The 15,456-nt window shown below is 44.8% G+C and overlaps 1 protein-coding gene across 2 annotated transcripts in view; it reads right to left on the bottom strand.

The window, feature by feature from the left end:
• Nucleotides 1-1,538: 1,538 nt before the first annotated feature.
• Nucleotides 1,539-15,456, bottom strand: part of LOC130275390 (flavin-containing monooxygenase 5-like) — a 48,856-nt gene continuing 34,938 nt past the window's right edge. For both annotated transcript variants that reach the window (XM_056523284.1, XM_056523282.1), the window contains exons 8-9: nucleotides 10,091-10,163; nucleotides 1,539-3,228 (exon numbers count right to left, since the gene is read on the bottom strand). In XM_056523284.1, coding sequence (XP_056379259.1) covers nucleotides 2,892-3,228; nucleotides 10,091-10,163 — 410 coding nt within the window. In that variant the 3' untranslated portion in view covers nucleotides 1,539-2,891. The remainder of the gene's footprint in view (nucleotides 3,229-10,090; nucleotides 10,164-15,456) is intronic.

The raw sequence follows: 15,456 nt of genomic DNA on the forward strand, positions 1-15,456 counted from the left end.
ACCTGTCCCGGCACACAAACTCACCCTGCACTAGAGGCACTTCTTCAGCCCTGAGGGGAATAGATCTTGGCAGAGGGCGGGTCCCTGGCTCTTTCTCTCAGCTCTGCACGCTGGCTGAAGTCGGTGGGCAAGCAGAGCTGTGAGAAGGGGTCATTAACCCCTCCTCTGCCGTCTGCTATTGATCATCCAACCAATAGCAGTGCTTCTGGGGAGGTGATGGGATTGCCACCTCCCCCCGCCTACAGGAGGTGATAAGCAGTGTATACTACACCGCCGATCACTATCTAACTCCGGGTCCTCGGGTCACACGTGACCCATATGATCAAAATTGCCGCAAATTGCCATGTGAATTCATCGGCAATCTGAGAAGATCTACGACATGGGGGGGTGACCCCCCTGGCCGTTGTCACGGGATGCCTGCTGAATGATTTCAGCAGGCATCCCGGTCTGGTCCCCGCTCGGCACGTGCAAGGGACCGAAATTCCCACGGGCATACAGGTACGCCCTGGGTCCTTAAGTATCAGGGCGTCAGAGCGTACCTGTACACCCTGGGTCCCTAAGTGGTTAAAGTTGTACACATACATATTTGTGTAAGGGCCGTGCCATTCTCTAGGGGAGAAGGTTCATGACCTCTCTCTTCAGTTGTACTTTGGCAATTGTGGGCCACTCTTTTAATAGTTTTTAATATGCCTTCCATTTATATGCTTATTGTTTATATATAGGATTTTGTGCATTAAAGATTGTATAATTAATTACACTTTGGTGTGCTACTGTGTCTCAGTGTTGCTTTCTGTCTATGAGTAATGGGCTGCTCTAGCGCAAGTATCAGGGGGCCAGATCTGTCAGGCAGCATCACTACAAAGTGGATGTGGTCACCAATAAAGAGGTGTCCTTTGGCAGGAGAGTGCTGGAAGTGGCTGCTGCAGAAACCCTCCCTGTTAAACATTGCTTTTCATCCCATATGTATCCTGTGCTAGGGTAGGATGATATGGAAAGTTCAGATTTACTCACCGAAATCTCTTCTTTCCATGAGTCCGTAGGCAGCACTGGGGCCCTCCCTTACCAAAATATTATTGCTGCATTTAAACACAGTGTGCCTAGTTATTGGGGGTTATTTATCCTCTGGGGGCGTGTTCTTCTATGGTTTAATTGGTTGATTGAATTAGCTTACTAATTAGTTGTTTTTGTTTCTTCTGCCTGGTAGTAGGAATGAATACGTTAACCCATATGTTGCCTGTGCTGCCTACAGACTCATGGAAAGAAGAGATTTTGGTGAGTAAATCTGAACTATATTATTATACAATACAATAGCATATGATGGTGAGCTTCGTGTGATGTAGACAGAAGTACAGAAAGTCTATAATCGTTGTACAAGATAGATCCATCATATGAAAAAGTCCACAATGCTTGGTTATAAAATTCTTTTTTTTTTCTTTTTTTATAAATATTCTTTTAAAAAAAAAAAAAGGGACTAAAGATCTAATAATAAAATATCTTATACACTATATGAATCCATTAAACACACACACACACACCTCTTCTGAAAATAGAAAAACTTTATTGTTTCACAAGTATATCTATGATCCAGTCCATTAAAGTATTGTGTTTTTTAATAAGAATACAATTTTTTTTTATATTAAACTATATCATAACATTATGGTGGAGGATTTACATTTAATATGTTATTAAAATTATAAAACACAAAGTTTAGATCTCTATAAGATCCCTCATTGGTGCGCCAATCTCACTATCTCAGTCCACTAGTGATCTGTGGATCAAGGCGATTGTTGACAAAGTCTCTTTCTAATAGACAACGGAAAACTTTATTATTTTTTTACACAATTTGTGGCCTCACTCATAGGGACCCTGAGTGGTGGCACTGGTATGCCCACCCAGACCCATCAGCATGCCCATATTTATTATTTATTTTATTAGTGGAGCCCATGAAGTTTAAGAGCTACGGTACATTTTTATTTGATTTTCATAAAATTGCCACTAACCTTTCAACAAACTATTTATAAGATAGATTATAGAAAATATTACAGAAAAATGCCTTTTTCTCAACTTGTCAGACTCCACCCCCTTCCTCCTAAACTCATCATTCACTCTAAAATCTATTTTGAGAGTTAAGACAGGCTCTCTATTCACTGATGGATCAGATTACACAGGTAGTACAGAAAACAAGACACGTGTTCATCAAATTCAACCAAGGAGGTGAGGAGGGAGATGAAGGGAAGGGGTATGGGTAGATGATGGAATTCTATATTTCTACATATGCATTAATGTTGCTTTGTCCTAAGAATTCATCTATGCCTGTTTTGAAGCCCTCAATTTTTTTCCCTATAACCAGTTCCCGAGGTAGAATGTTCCACAGATGTACATGTTACATGCTGCCCATAGAAGTCTATGTAAAGAAAAAGGGAAGAAGAGACATACAGACAAGTTTCAGAAAAATCAAGTAAGTGCTATATGTCACCCCAGTACTAGATTCCCACAGCTTAATGTTGCTCTATTATGTCCTCAGTGCTGCTACTGCTTCTAAGGGTATGCTAAAGATATAAGGAAGCAGGAAAGCAGGATCCCCAGCAGTCATGCCCTCTCCCTTAGTCATGAAAAGAGTGCTGGGCCAGAGAGCGCGGGGGGGGGGGGTCCCCACGATTAGACATCTTATCCCCCAAACTTTGAATAGGGAATAAGATGTCTAGGGGCCAAAAGAGCCAATGCCTGTATATACAGAAACACAACTGACTCCGAAAATACTTCTCATGTGTATATAATACTAATAACACACAATGTCCCTTTCTTAAACATTAGCCTTTATGACGGACAATAGATAATTTCTAAGGTATCTGATGGTCTGTACAGAACTAATTCATCTTCTTTATCAATCATTAATATAGGAACACTGCTGCCAAAAGTATCCCTAGCCCTATGATGAGAAGAGACAGAAGGGGAAAGCCTGAGCTTGGTTCTACATATCGCGTTCTCATTGGTTTCAGGGCTCTGTCCCATTGAGTTAAAATGGCTGTCCTAGCTTTAACCCACTTCCCAGGTCCAGATAGCCGATACTGATATGGTGTACAAGGCCCAAAGTAGACATTCCAGGCAAGCTTAGGATCCGTTAGAAAGAGGCTCAACAAGTTGGGTTTCACACCAAGCAATTCTGCCAGTTCATCCATGAATTCCAAGTAGTCTACCTGTATGGTGTGCCGCTGACTGCAGACATAGCTGAGAAGGAGAGAAAATATACAAATTATATAGATATACAATTTATACAGCTATTAAAACTAGAAATCAGGACAATAGTAATAACAAAGGTACATGGTACATGACGCATAGTTTCACAATTTAGAAACTCTTCCTTGACAGTTCTAAAACCGATCCCCCTCCTGACATATGTATATGCATTATCATAGATCAGGAATGGGGAGAAGAGATTTGATACGGCATGAATCAAAATAATTCTGTATTTCCCCAAAATATTTGGATTTTGGTGAATCCAAAATGTTTGAGATTTGTTTTGCATTAATCACTGAATTTGGCTACTTTTTATTATAGTTTAAGATAATGGTCTCTAAAACTACAACTTCACCGTAAGTTAAGGTTAGTAGGGTTAGGGGACCTTACAGTTACTCTATAGTAAGGTACCCTAATCATACTATCCCTAACTGAGAAGGTCTAGGGTTATACTGACTTGACCTCAAAGGGGTTTTCCAACGATGAAACCTATTTTCAGCTGTCTAAGATTTAACATGATTTGGTAAATAACATTATTATACTACTTTTCTGCGTTTTTTCATGTTTTCCTTATGCTTCTGATGTAAACCATGTGCTCTGTTGTCTTTAGAAGCCTAACTTTTTCTCTGGTGTACATCCCTGTAATGGCCTTTCTGTAGCTGACAATTCTAGGCAACTATATCTCCCTCCAACTATAAGGAAGGTTATTGTGGGTGTAGTAGACAGGGTTATAGTTAAAAGGGATTAGTGAAAGGGGGATAGAGTTGGGTGAATTTCCAGCTAGAGTGTACAAAAGGAACAGGAAGTCCGTTATAGGATGTGAGGCAATGGAGAGAACCGAGAAGACAGTTTGCAGCAGAAGCTGAAGGAAAGCATGAAAGACCGCAGAAAGGTAGTAAAATAACTTTTTTTTTACCAATATATGTTAATTTATTATACAGATTCATTGTCAGAATATCTCTTTAAACAGCTTTGAGGTTGGATTCAGTCTAAGTGTCACACATGATTTGGACCAAATCAAATCCATTGAAAAAGGCCTCAAGCAGATGTTAAGAATTGTTCCCCAACCTGTCAGATGTTGATGGCAAATACTATTGATATTCAATCTGAGCAGAGAATTCCCTTTAAAAAAAATGTATTCTGATATTTATTTTTTACTAACCTAAACCAGATGCTGACAATAGTTTTTCTTATCTGTTTTTTTTTTTGGATTATAGAATATGTTTTATTATATTTTCTGTGCATGATTATGAGGGCAGCCTTCTTTCCCGAGCTGTGTTAAACAGCATATAGATGTATTGTTTACATTGGCCACATAGACCATAGGAACCTGCAGTCTAGAGTTTAATCATTGACTTGTATGGGGGAGTGAGGTGGGCATGCTCTGTGACCTGTGCAGAGGTCTTTGCATTGAGCAGGGAGGAAAAGGAGCTTTGACCATCACCTATTGTTAAAGGGAGGTCCCTTGAAAAACAACTCATCCCCTATCCAAAGGGGTTTCTCTATCGTGGTTGGACCCTCTGCGATCTCCTGAAAAGGACCTGGCTCTCTGAGAGGAGCACATGATGCAGATTGGGCACACGCTCCATTTATTTCTATGGGAGAGCTGGAGATGCCAGAATACAGCACTCAGGTCTCTTTGAAGCTCACATATAGAATGAATAGCATGTACATAGGTAAAAAAAAAAATTGGAAAAAACAGTGGCACTCAAGTGTTCCAAAATCAAATGGTTTTATTTACACATCCGTCAATATAAATGCAACGTTTCAATCTTCCCAGTAAGGTCTTTATTAAGCAGATGTTTAAGACCTCCTTGAGAAGGTTGAAACGTTGCATTTGTATTGATGGATGTGTAAATAAAACCACTTGATTTTGGAACACTGGAGTGACGCTGTTTTTTCCAATTTTTGTATCTATGGATACCTGTAGGGTCATGGTCGGACCCTTGGATTCGGCTGAGCACCCGGACAACTAGGACCTGGAGTCTGTTCACAGTGCCGCTCGTACCTCTTTTTCTCTTGGAATGAATAGAGAGCATGCTGTCTGCAACACTCGCTCCTCTCTGAGAGCTGGGTCCCATTCAGGAGTTCATGGGGGGGACCAGTGGTCAGACCCACTGCCATGAGACACTTATACCCTATCCCGTGGATAGGGAATATTTTTTTTTTCAGCCACTCACCCCTTTAATGTTGTGATCTATATATAGGTGTCACCTTTCAATGCAACCTTGACTGCTGAGAAGTGACCTCTACAGAACAGGAAGTCTCTGCCAGTTAGTAGGCTTAGTGGCTACAGTGAGAACTACAAGAATTCAAGACTTTTTTATATATATATATATATATATATAGTTTGTGATGGGTGGGGGAAAAAAGTGTCCCTTGGACCGGAAGAGGTTAGCCCTCCTTTAAAGGAGATGTCCGGCACAGACGTTTTCTATCCTGCCCGGGCTGCAAAAAAATACAAAACAAACTTACCCCCTTACATTCCCTCGGAGCTCCGCAACAGCTGATCGGTTGGCCGGGCTGTCTGCTTCCTACTTCCTTTAGCCCAGTACGTCACATGGCGCTTCAGCCTATCACCGGCCGCAGAGATGTCCCGCCTCAGCCGGTGATGTGCTGAAGCACCGTGTGACGTACCGGACTAAAGGAAGTATGAAGTAAACAGCCTGACCGATCGATCAGCTGTTGCGGAGCTCCGGGGGAACATATGGAGGTAAGTGAAAGTTTGTTTTGTCCTTTTTTGCAGCCCTGGCAGGATGGAATAGAAAAAGTCTGTGCCGGACATCTCCTTTAAAGGGGTACTCCGGTGGAAAACATATTTTTTACTTATAACTGGTGCCAGAAAGTTAAACAGATTTGTATATGTATATTCTATTCTATTTAAAAATCTTAATCCTTTCAGTACTTATTAGCAGCTGTATGCTATAGAGGGAATTCTATTCTTTTTGAAATTTTTTTTTGTCTTGTCTGCTGACACCTCAGTAACTGTCCAGTAAATCCATATAGCAAACCAGTGGCGTTGCTAGGGTTGGTGTCACCCGGTGCGGTAGAAAATGGTGTCACCCCCATACCTCCCCCCTCCCCCCAGTAAGTTTTTAGCTTGTTGTGACAGACACCACTGTTGTAGGGCATTGTGAGAAATTCCAGTATAATAATCAGATATACCAGTTGCAACAGAATGGGAAAGTGTTAAAGAAGTTTTCACCATTGAAATATACAGCTCCCAGAATTACTTAAAGGGGTACTCCACTGGAAAACATTTACTTTTATATCAACTGGTGCCAGAAAGTTAAACAGATTTTTAAATTACTTCAATTTAAAATCTTAATACTTACAGTACTTATAAGCTGGTGTATGCTCCACAGGAAGTTGCGTAGTTCTTTCCAATCTGACCACAGTGCTATTTGCTGACACCTCTGTCCATGTCAGGAACTGTCCAGAGCAGGATAGGTTTGCTATGGGGATTTGCTCCTACTATGGACAGTTCTTGACATGGACAGAGGTGTCAGCACAGAGCACTGTGGTCAGACAGAAAATAAATTAAAAAAGAAAATAACTTCCTGTGAATCGCTTATACAGCAGCTAATAAGTACTGGAAGGATTAAGATTTTTAAATAGAAGTAATTTACAAATCTGTTTAACTTTGTAGCACCAGTTGATTAAAAAAAATGTTTTCCAGTAGAGTACCCCTTTATGCAGTGGTGAGGTTATGCTGGGAGTTGTAGTTTCACTGACCATAACTGTAGAACTGACAAGCGACTACAGCTCTGATAGGACATAGTGAGGAGAATACACAATGATATCAGTGACTACAGGTGACGTCTTCTCTATAGTGAGGAGAATACTCAATGATATCTGACTACAGGTGACGTCTTCTCTATAGTGAGGAGAATACACAATGACATCAGTGACTACACGTGACGTCTTCTCTATAGTGAGGAGAATACTCAATGATATCAGTGACTACAGGTGACGTCTTCTCTATAGTGAGGAGAATACTCAATGATATCAGTGACTACAGGTGACGTCTTCTCTACAGTCTTCCCTTATCTAATTCAGATGGTACATACCGCCTGGTCCAGCTAAAACTTCTGTCTGCACAATGTGACGCCCAGACGTCTCCTCACTATGTCAGTGCATTCTCATCCTCTATATGAAAACAATTATTATTATAAACCTGCCAGACACTGTATCCTCTAAATATAATACTACTATACACTATACTCTTTGATTATAAACCTTCCATACACCATACCCACTGAATATAATACTACCACACACTGTACATTCTGAATATAATACCAACACATACTGTACATTCTGAATATAAATCTGCCACATACTGTACCCCTGAATATAAATCTGCCACATACTGTACCCCTGAATATAATACTACCACACACTGTACATTCTGAATATACACACACCGTATCCACTGAATATAATACTACCACATACTGTACCGTCTGAATATAATACTACCACACACTGTACATTCTGAATATAATACCAACACATACTGTACACTCTGAATATAAATCTGCCACATACTGTACCCCTGAATATAATACTATCACATACTGTACCCTCTGAATATAATACTACCATATACTGTACCCTCTGAATATAAATCTGCCACATACTGTACCCCTGAATATAATACTATCACATACTGTACCCCTGAATATAATACTATCACATACTGTACACTCTGAATATAATACCAACACATACTGTACACTCTGAATATATTACTACCACCCACTGCGTCCTCTGAATATAATACTTAGAGATGAGCAAACTACAGTAAATTCAACTCGTCACAAACTTCTCGGCTCGGCAGTTGATGGCTTTTCCTGCATAAATTAGTTCAGCTTTCAGGTGCTCCCGTGGGCTGGAAAAGGTGGATATTGTCCTAGGAGAATCTTTCCTATGAATGTATCCACCTTTTCCAGCCCACAGGAGCACCTGAAGGCTGAATTAATTTACGCAGGATAAGTCATCAACTGCTGAGCTGACAAGTTCGTGACGAATCGAATTTACTGTAAGTTCGCTCATCTCTAATAATACTACCACAAACTGCGCCCTCTGAATATAATACTACCACCCACTATACCCTCCGAATATAACACTACCACAAACTGCGCCCTCTGAATATAACGTTGCCATACAGTGCACCCTCTGAATATAATACCACAACCGCAGTAACACCCCTTAACATCCGTTAGCTGATGCTATTACCACGGGAGGGGGGTATTGGTGGTGTTGCTAGTGGATGATCGGGGTGCTACTACTGGGGGGGGGGGTGTTGCTGAAGGATGATGAGGGTGCTAATGGCCATCCCCCCTGGCAGTATCACCCCCATCATCCATCGGCAGGATCATCCTCCTGGCAGGAGCACCGCCATCATCCACCATCAGGATCTGCTGATGGAGGTGCCGCTGGGTAGGTAGCAGTTTCCCCACATTAGGTAGCATCTTTTCCCCACATTAGGCAGCATAGATTCCCCACATTTGGTACCAGTTTCCCCACATTAGGTAGGTACCAGTTACCCCACATTAGGTAGCAATTTCCCCATATTAGGGAGCACAGATTCCCCACATTAGGTATCAGTTTCCCCACATTCGGTAGCACAGATTCCCCACATTAGCTAGCATAGACCCCCCACATTAGGTAGCATAGACTCCGCACATTAGGTATCATAGACTCCGCACATTAGGTATCATAGACTCCGCACATTAGGTAGCATAGACTCCCCACATTAGGTAGCATAGACTCCCCACATTAGGCCGCAGGTTCCCTTGCAGGTTCCCCACAATGCGTCAAAGTCTCCCCACACACTGACACGCACACACACACAAAAAAAAAAAAACACATACAACACAACACAGAGAGACACACACACAAACACACACAGTCAGAGAGACACACACTCACAGACAGACACACAGAGTCACACAGTCACACACACACAGAGTCACACAGAGTCACACACACACACAGTCACACAAACACACAGTCACACACAGAGTCACACAAATACACAGAGTCACACACACACTCAGAGCGTCACACAAACACACACAGTCACACACACAGAGTCACACACACAAACATAGATAGAGACAGACATACACACTCACCCATCCAGCTCAGCGATCCTTCTCACCGGGCGCAATGCGAGTGACGTAACTGACGTCCCCCTGCGCGGCCATGCGGTATGACGTCAGGCCGGCGCAGACGTGGGAGCGGAGGCCGGGCACAGTACTGGTGAAGGTGAGATGGGGGGGGGGCGTGATGACGGACGGGCACACTGAAAGGGGGGGGGGGGGTTGCTAATGGACGGGCGCACCGCACACACAGCACAGGGGGGTGTGCTGACGGATGGGAGGCCGGTCGGGCACATAGAGGGGTGTCAGTGTAGCTGGGGAGGGGGTGTGGGTGCTGCGGAGCGTCTTGGTGTCACCCCATTAGGTTGGTGTCACCCGGTGCGGGCCGCACCCCCCGCACCCGGGTCGCAACGCCACTGTAGCAAACCTATGCTGCTCTGAACAGTTCCTAAAATGGACAAAGGTATCAGCAGAGAGCACGGTGGACTAGACAAAAAAAAAATCTAAAATAATAGAATTTCCTCTGTAGCATACAGCTGCTAATAAGTACTGAAAGGATTAGGATTTTTAAATAGAAGTAATTTACTAAATCTGTTTAACTTTCTGACACCAGTTCATAAAAAAAAAAAAAAAGTTTTCCACCGGAGTACCCCTTTAAGGAACTTTTTCCTAATCAGGGACCAATAGTAGCAATTTTCAGTTTTAAATGCAAAAATAGGGGTTTGAAGAATAAGTTAACTTACCGTTTCTGCATCTCTTCGGCCTTTTTTCTGATATCTTCTTTCATGTCACTAACTGAGGGCAGTAATTTTTTCCCTAAAACAATAACAATATACGGCATGAGATTTCGACAGATTAATATGGGGCTCGCTGTTATGACGTAGATGCCATTTATATGTTCCAAATGCCGATCTGTTTTTATGGTATTCGAAGAAGGTTTTAAGAGTTTGCTGGTAGGCTTTAGTGACCCCTAGTGGGAAAGTGACAAAACCCAGCTACTGTTTTAGGCAGGTTAACCCATTCATCATTGTGTCTTTCATCATGGAATATGACCTTATAGAATATCATACAGGAAGGTGGGAGTGAGTGGGTTAAGTGGGTTAGCCCTTCCGCTCCACCGGAACCACCCCTCACCTGCGACTGTCCTAGTGGTCCTACCACCAACTGATCAGTCAGCACGTGCTCCAGGCGGATATTCCGTAGGAATATCCGCCTGGAGCATGCGCTGACTGATCAGTTGGTGCCAGGACCACCCGGACATGCGCTGTCTCCATAGACGGCAATGCATTTCCAAGCAGATTTCGGTACGTCTGGAATTTAAATTTCCAAGGTGGAAATTCTGTAGTGTGCAGAGTGGAATTTCTCTGCTCGAAAATTGTATTAAACCGTGTACAGGGGAAGTTGGGTGTCACATGTTACTACTATATGTCATAAGATATCACAATGTACAGTATACACAGATATGTGACCCCCCCCCCCCCCCACCTTATTCTGTATAAAGTGATATATGACCCTCCAGTACACTGTTTAGTAAACACTACATGTAGCAGTAATATGTGAGCCCCTTGTACACTGTGTATAGTGATATGTGGCTCCCCTGTACACTTTATTCAGTGTATGGTGAGGTCACATACAGTGTAAGAGTATGTTCACACTTTGAAAATCTGCAGCAGCTTTTGTTGCTACCCATTGATTTCAATCAATCTTCAACAGATCTGCTGCAAATTTTCTGCAGCGATAAAATCCGCAGCAGCTATGTATATGTGGACGTACCCTGAAGCAGTGTCACATTACAATTTCGTTTTTTATTTTTTATTTTGGAGGTGGGGAGGGGAGAGGTGGCACCATTGCAGAGGAGGCCTAACGGCATCCTCTGCTGGGGATTTGGTTGTTTATGTCCTTCTCACTATCTCTATCACTTCTATCACTGGCAAAGGACCCAAAATGCCCCTGCTATGCTCCCACCGACCAAGGAAAGAGTTGTCACGGTTCGGCTGGCAGGAGGTGGATCCTCTGTGCCAGAGAGGGATTGGCGTGGACCGTGCTAGTGGACCGGTTCTAAGTTACTACTGGTATTCACCAGAGCCCGCCGCAAAGCGGGATGGTCTTGCAGCGGCGGTAGTAACCAGGTCGTATCCACTAGCAACGGCTCAACCTCTCTGACTGCTGAAGATAGGCGCGGTACAAGGGAGTAGACAAGAGCAAGGTCGGACGTAGCAGAAGGTCGGGGCAGGCAGCAAGGATCGTAGTCAGGGGCAACGGCAGGAGGTCTGGAACACAGGCTAGGAACACACAAGGAAACGCTTTCACTGGCACAATGGCAACAAGATCCGGCAAGGGAGTGCAGGGGAAGTGAGGTATACATAGGGAGTGCACAGGTGAACACACTAATTAGAACAACTGCGCCAATCAGTGGCGCAGTAGCCCTTTAAATCGCAGAGACCCGGCGCGCGCGCACCCTAGGGAGCGGGGCCGCGCGCGCCGGGACAGGACCGACGGAGAGCGAGTCAGGTACGGGAGCCGGGGTGCGCATCGCGAGCGGGCGCCACCCGCATCGCGAATCGCATCCCGGCTGGAGGCGGTATCGCAGCGCACCCGGTCAGTGGATCCGACCGGGGCGCTGCAGTAGCGAGGATGTTGCGAGCGCTCCGGGGAGGAGCGGGGACCCGGAGCGCTCGGCGTAACAGTACCCCCCCCTTGGGTCTCCCCCTCTTCTTGGAGCCTGAGAACCTGAGGACCAGACTTTTGTCTAGGATGTTGTCCTCAGGTTCCCAGGATCTCTCTTCAGGACCACAGCCCTCCCAATCAACCCAAAAAAATTTTTTTCCTCTGACCGTCTTGGAGGCCAGTATCTCCTTTACGGAGAAGATGTCAGAGGAACCGGAAACAGGAGTGGGAGAAACAAGTTTGGGAGAGAAACGGTTGATGATGAGTGGTTTAAGAAGAGAGACATGAAAGGCATTAGGAATACGAAGAGAAGGAGGAAGAAGAAGTTTGTAAGAGACAGGATTAATTTGGCACAAGATTTTGAAAGGACCAAGATAGCGTGGTCCCAGTTTGTAGCTGGGGACACGAAAGCGGACATATTTAGCGGAGAGCCATACCTTGTCTCCGGGAGCAAAAATGGGGGGAGCTCTTCTTTTCTTATCGGCAAACTTTTTCATGCGAGATGAAGCCTGTAAAAGAGAATTTTGGGTCTCTTTCCATATGGTGGAAAGGTCACGAGTCACTTCATCCACAGCGGGCAAACCAGAGGGCAAGGGAGTAGGGAGGGGGGGAAGAGGGTGACGGCCGTACACCACGAAAAATGGGGATTTAGAAGAAGATTCAGAGACTCTGAAGTTGTACGAGAATTCGGCCCATGGTAGAAGATCTGCCCAGTCATCCTGGCGGGAGGAAACAAAATGCCGTAAATAGTCACCCAGGACCTGGTTAATTCTTTCTACTTGCCCATTGGATTGAGGATGATAAGCAGAAGAGAAGTTTAATTTAATCTTGAGTTGTTTACAGAGAGCCCTCCAGAATTTAGACACGAATTGGACGCCTCTATCCGAGACGATCTGCGTGGGCAAACCGTGAAGACGAAAAATGTGTACAAAAAATTGTTTTGCCAACTGAGGCGCTGAAGGAAGACCAGGAAGAGGAACAAAATGTGCCATCTTGGAAAATCGATCAACGACCACCCAAACAACAGTGTTGCCACGGGATGGGGGTAAGTCTGTAATAAAGTCCATACCAATCAGAGACCAAGGCTGTTCGGGGACAGGCAGAGGGTGAAGGAGACCAGCAGGCTTCTGGCGAGGAGTCTTATCCCGGGCACAGACAGTACAGGCCCGCACAAAATCAACAACATCCGTCTTCAGAGTCGGCCACCAATAGAAGCGAGAGATGAGTTGCAAGGACTTTTTGATGCCCGCATGGCCAGCGAGGTGGGAGGAGTGACCCCATTTGAGAATCCCGAGACGTTGGCGTGGAGAAACGAAGGTCTTCCCTGGAGGAGTTTGCCTGATGGAGGCTGGAGAAGTGGAGATCAGACAGTCAGGAGGAATGATGTGTTGCGGAGAGACCTCTACTTCCGAAGCATCCGAGGAACGAGAGAGAGCATCGGCCCTAATGTTCTTGTCGGCAGGGCGAAAATGAATTTCAAAGTTAAAACGGGCAAAGAACAAAGACCACCTGGCCTGGCGAGGATTCAGCCGTTGGGCAGACTGGAGATAGGAGAGATTCTTGTGGTCGGTGTAAATGATAACTGGAAATTTTGATCCCTCCAGCAGATGCCTCCATTCCTCAAGTGCCAATTTAATGGCCAGTAGTTCTCGATCCCCGATGGAGTAGTTCCTCTGCGCCGGAGAGAAGGTCCTAGAAAAAAACCCACAAGTAACAGCATGCCCGGAAGAATTTTTTTGTAGAAGGACCGCTCCAGCTCCTACTGAGGAGGCATCAACCTCCAATAGGAAGGGTTTAGATGGGTCAGGTCTGGAGAGCACGGGAGCAGAAGAAAAGGCAGACTTGAGCCGTTTAAATGCGTCTTCCGCTTGAGGGGACCAGGACTTAGGATTGGCATTTTTCTTGGTTAAAGCCACGATAGGAGCCACAATAGTGGAAAAATGAGGAATAAATTGTCTGTAATAATTGGCGAACCCCAAAAAACGTTGGATAGCACGGAGTCCGGAGGGGCGTGGCCAATCTAAGACGGCAGAGAGTTTATCTGGGTCCATTTGTAGTCCCTGGCCAGAAACCAAGTATCCAGGAAAGGAAGAGATTGACATTCAAACAGACATTTCTCCATTTTGGCATAAAGTTGATTGTCTCGAAGTCTCTGAAGAACCATGCGGACATGCTGGCGGTGTTCCTCTAAGTTGGCAGAAAAAATCAGAATATCGTCCAGATACACAACAACACAGGAATATAAGAGATCACGAAAAATTTCATTAACAAAGTCTTGGAAGACGGCAGGGGCGTTGCACAGGCCAAAGGGCATGACCAGATACTCAAAGTGTCCATCTCTAGTGTTAAATGCAGTTTTCCATTCGTCCCCCTCCCTGATGCGGATGAGATTATAAGCACCTCTTAAGTCCAGTTTGGTAAAGATGTGGGCACCTTGGAGGCGATCAAAGAGTTCAGAGATAAGAGGTAGGGGGTAGCGGTTCTTTACCGTGATTTTATTAAGTCCGCGGTAGTCAATGCAAGGACGTAGGGAGCCATCTTTTTTGGACACAAAGAAAAATCCAGCTCCGGCAGGAGAGGAGGATTTGCGGATAAACCCCTTTTTTAAATTTTCCTGGATGTATTCAGACATAGCAAGAGTCTCTGGGGCGGACAGAGGATAAATTCTGCCCCGGGGTGGAGTAGTGCCCGGGAGGAGGTCAATAGGACAGTCATAAGGCCTGTGAGGAGGTAAAGTCTCAGCTTGTTTTTTGCAAAATACGTCAGCATAGTCCATATAAGCCTTAGGGAGACCGGTTACAGGGGGAACCTCAGGGTCACGGCAGGGAGTACTGGGAACCGGTTTAAGACAGTCCTTGAAACAAGAAGTACCCCAGCTCTTGATCTCTCCTGTGGACCAATCAAGGGTTGGGGAATGGCGTTGAAGCCACGGTAGTCCAAGGAGAATTTCGGAAGTGCAATTGGAGAGGACCAAAAACTCAATTTTTTCGTGATGAGGTCCGATGCACATTAGGAGGGGCTCCGTGCGGTAACGTACGGTACAGTCCAATCTTTCATTGTTAACACAATTGATGTAGAGGGGTCTGGCGAGACTGGTCACCGGGATGTTGAACCTGTTGATGAGAGAGGCCAAAATAAAATTTCCTGCAGATCCGGAATCCAAGAAGGCCATAGTAGAGAAGGAGAAGGTAGAGGCAGATATCCGCACAGGCACAGTAAGGCGTGGAGAAGCAGAGTTGACATCAAGAACTGTCTCACCTTTGTGCGGGGTCAGCGTACGTTTTTCCAGGCGGGGAGGACGGATAGGACAATCCTTCAGGAAGTGTTCGGTACCGGCACAGTACAGGCAAAGATTCTCCATGCGGCGTCGTGTCCTCTCTTGAGGTGTCAAGCGAGACCGGTCAACTTGCATAGCCTCCACGGCGGGAGGCACAGGAACGGA

This window comes from Hyla sarda, chromosome 6, assembly GCF_029499605.1.
Source record: "Hyla sarda isolate aHylSar1 chromosome 6, aHylSar1.hap1, whole genome shotgun sequence".
In the NCBI taxonomy this organism is placed as follows: Eukaryota; Metazoa; Chordata; class Amphibia; order Anura; family Hylidae; genus Hyla; species Hyla sarda.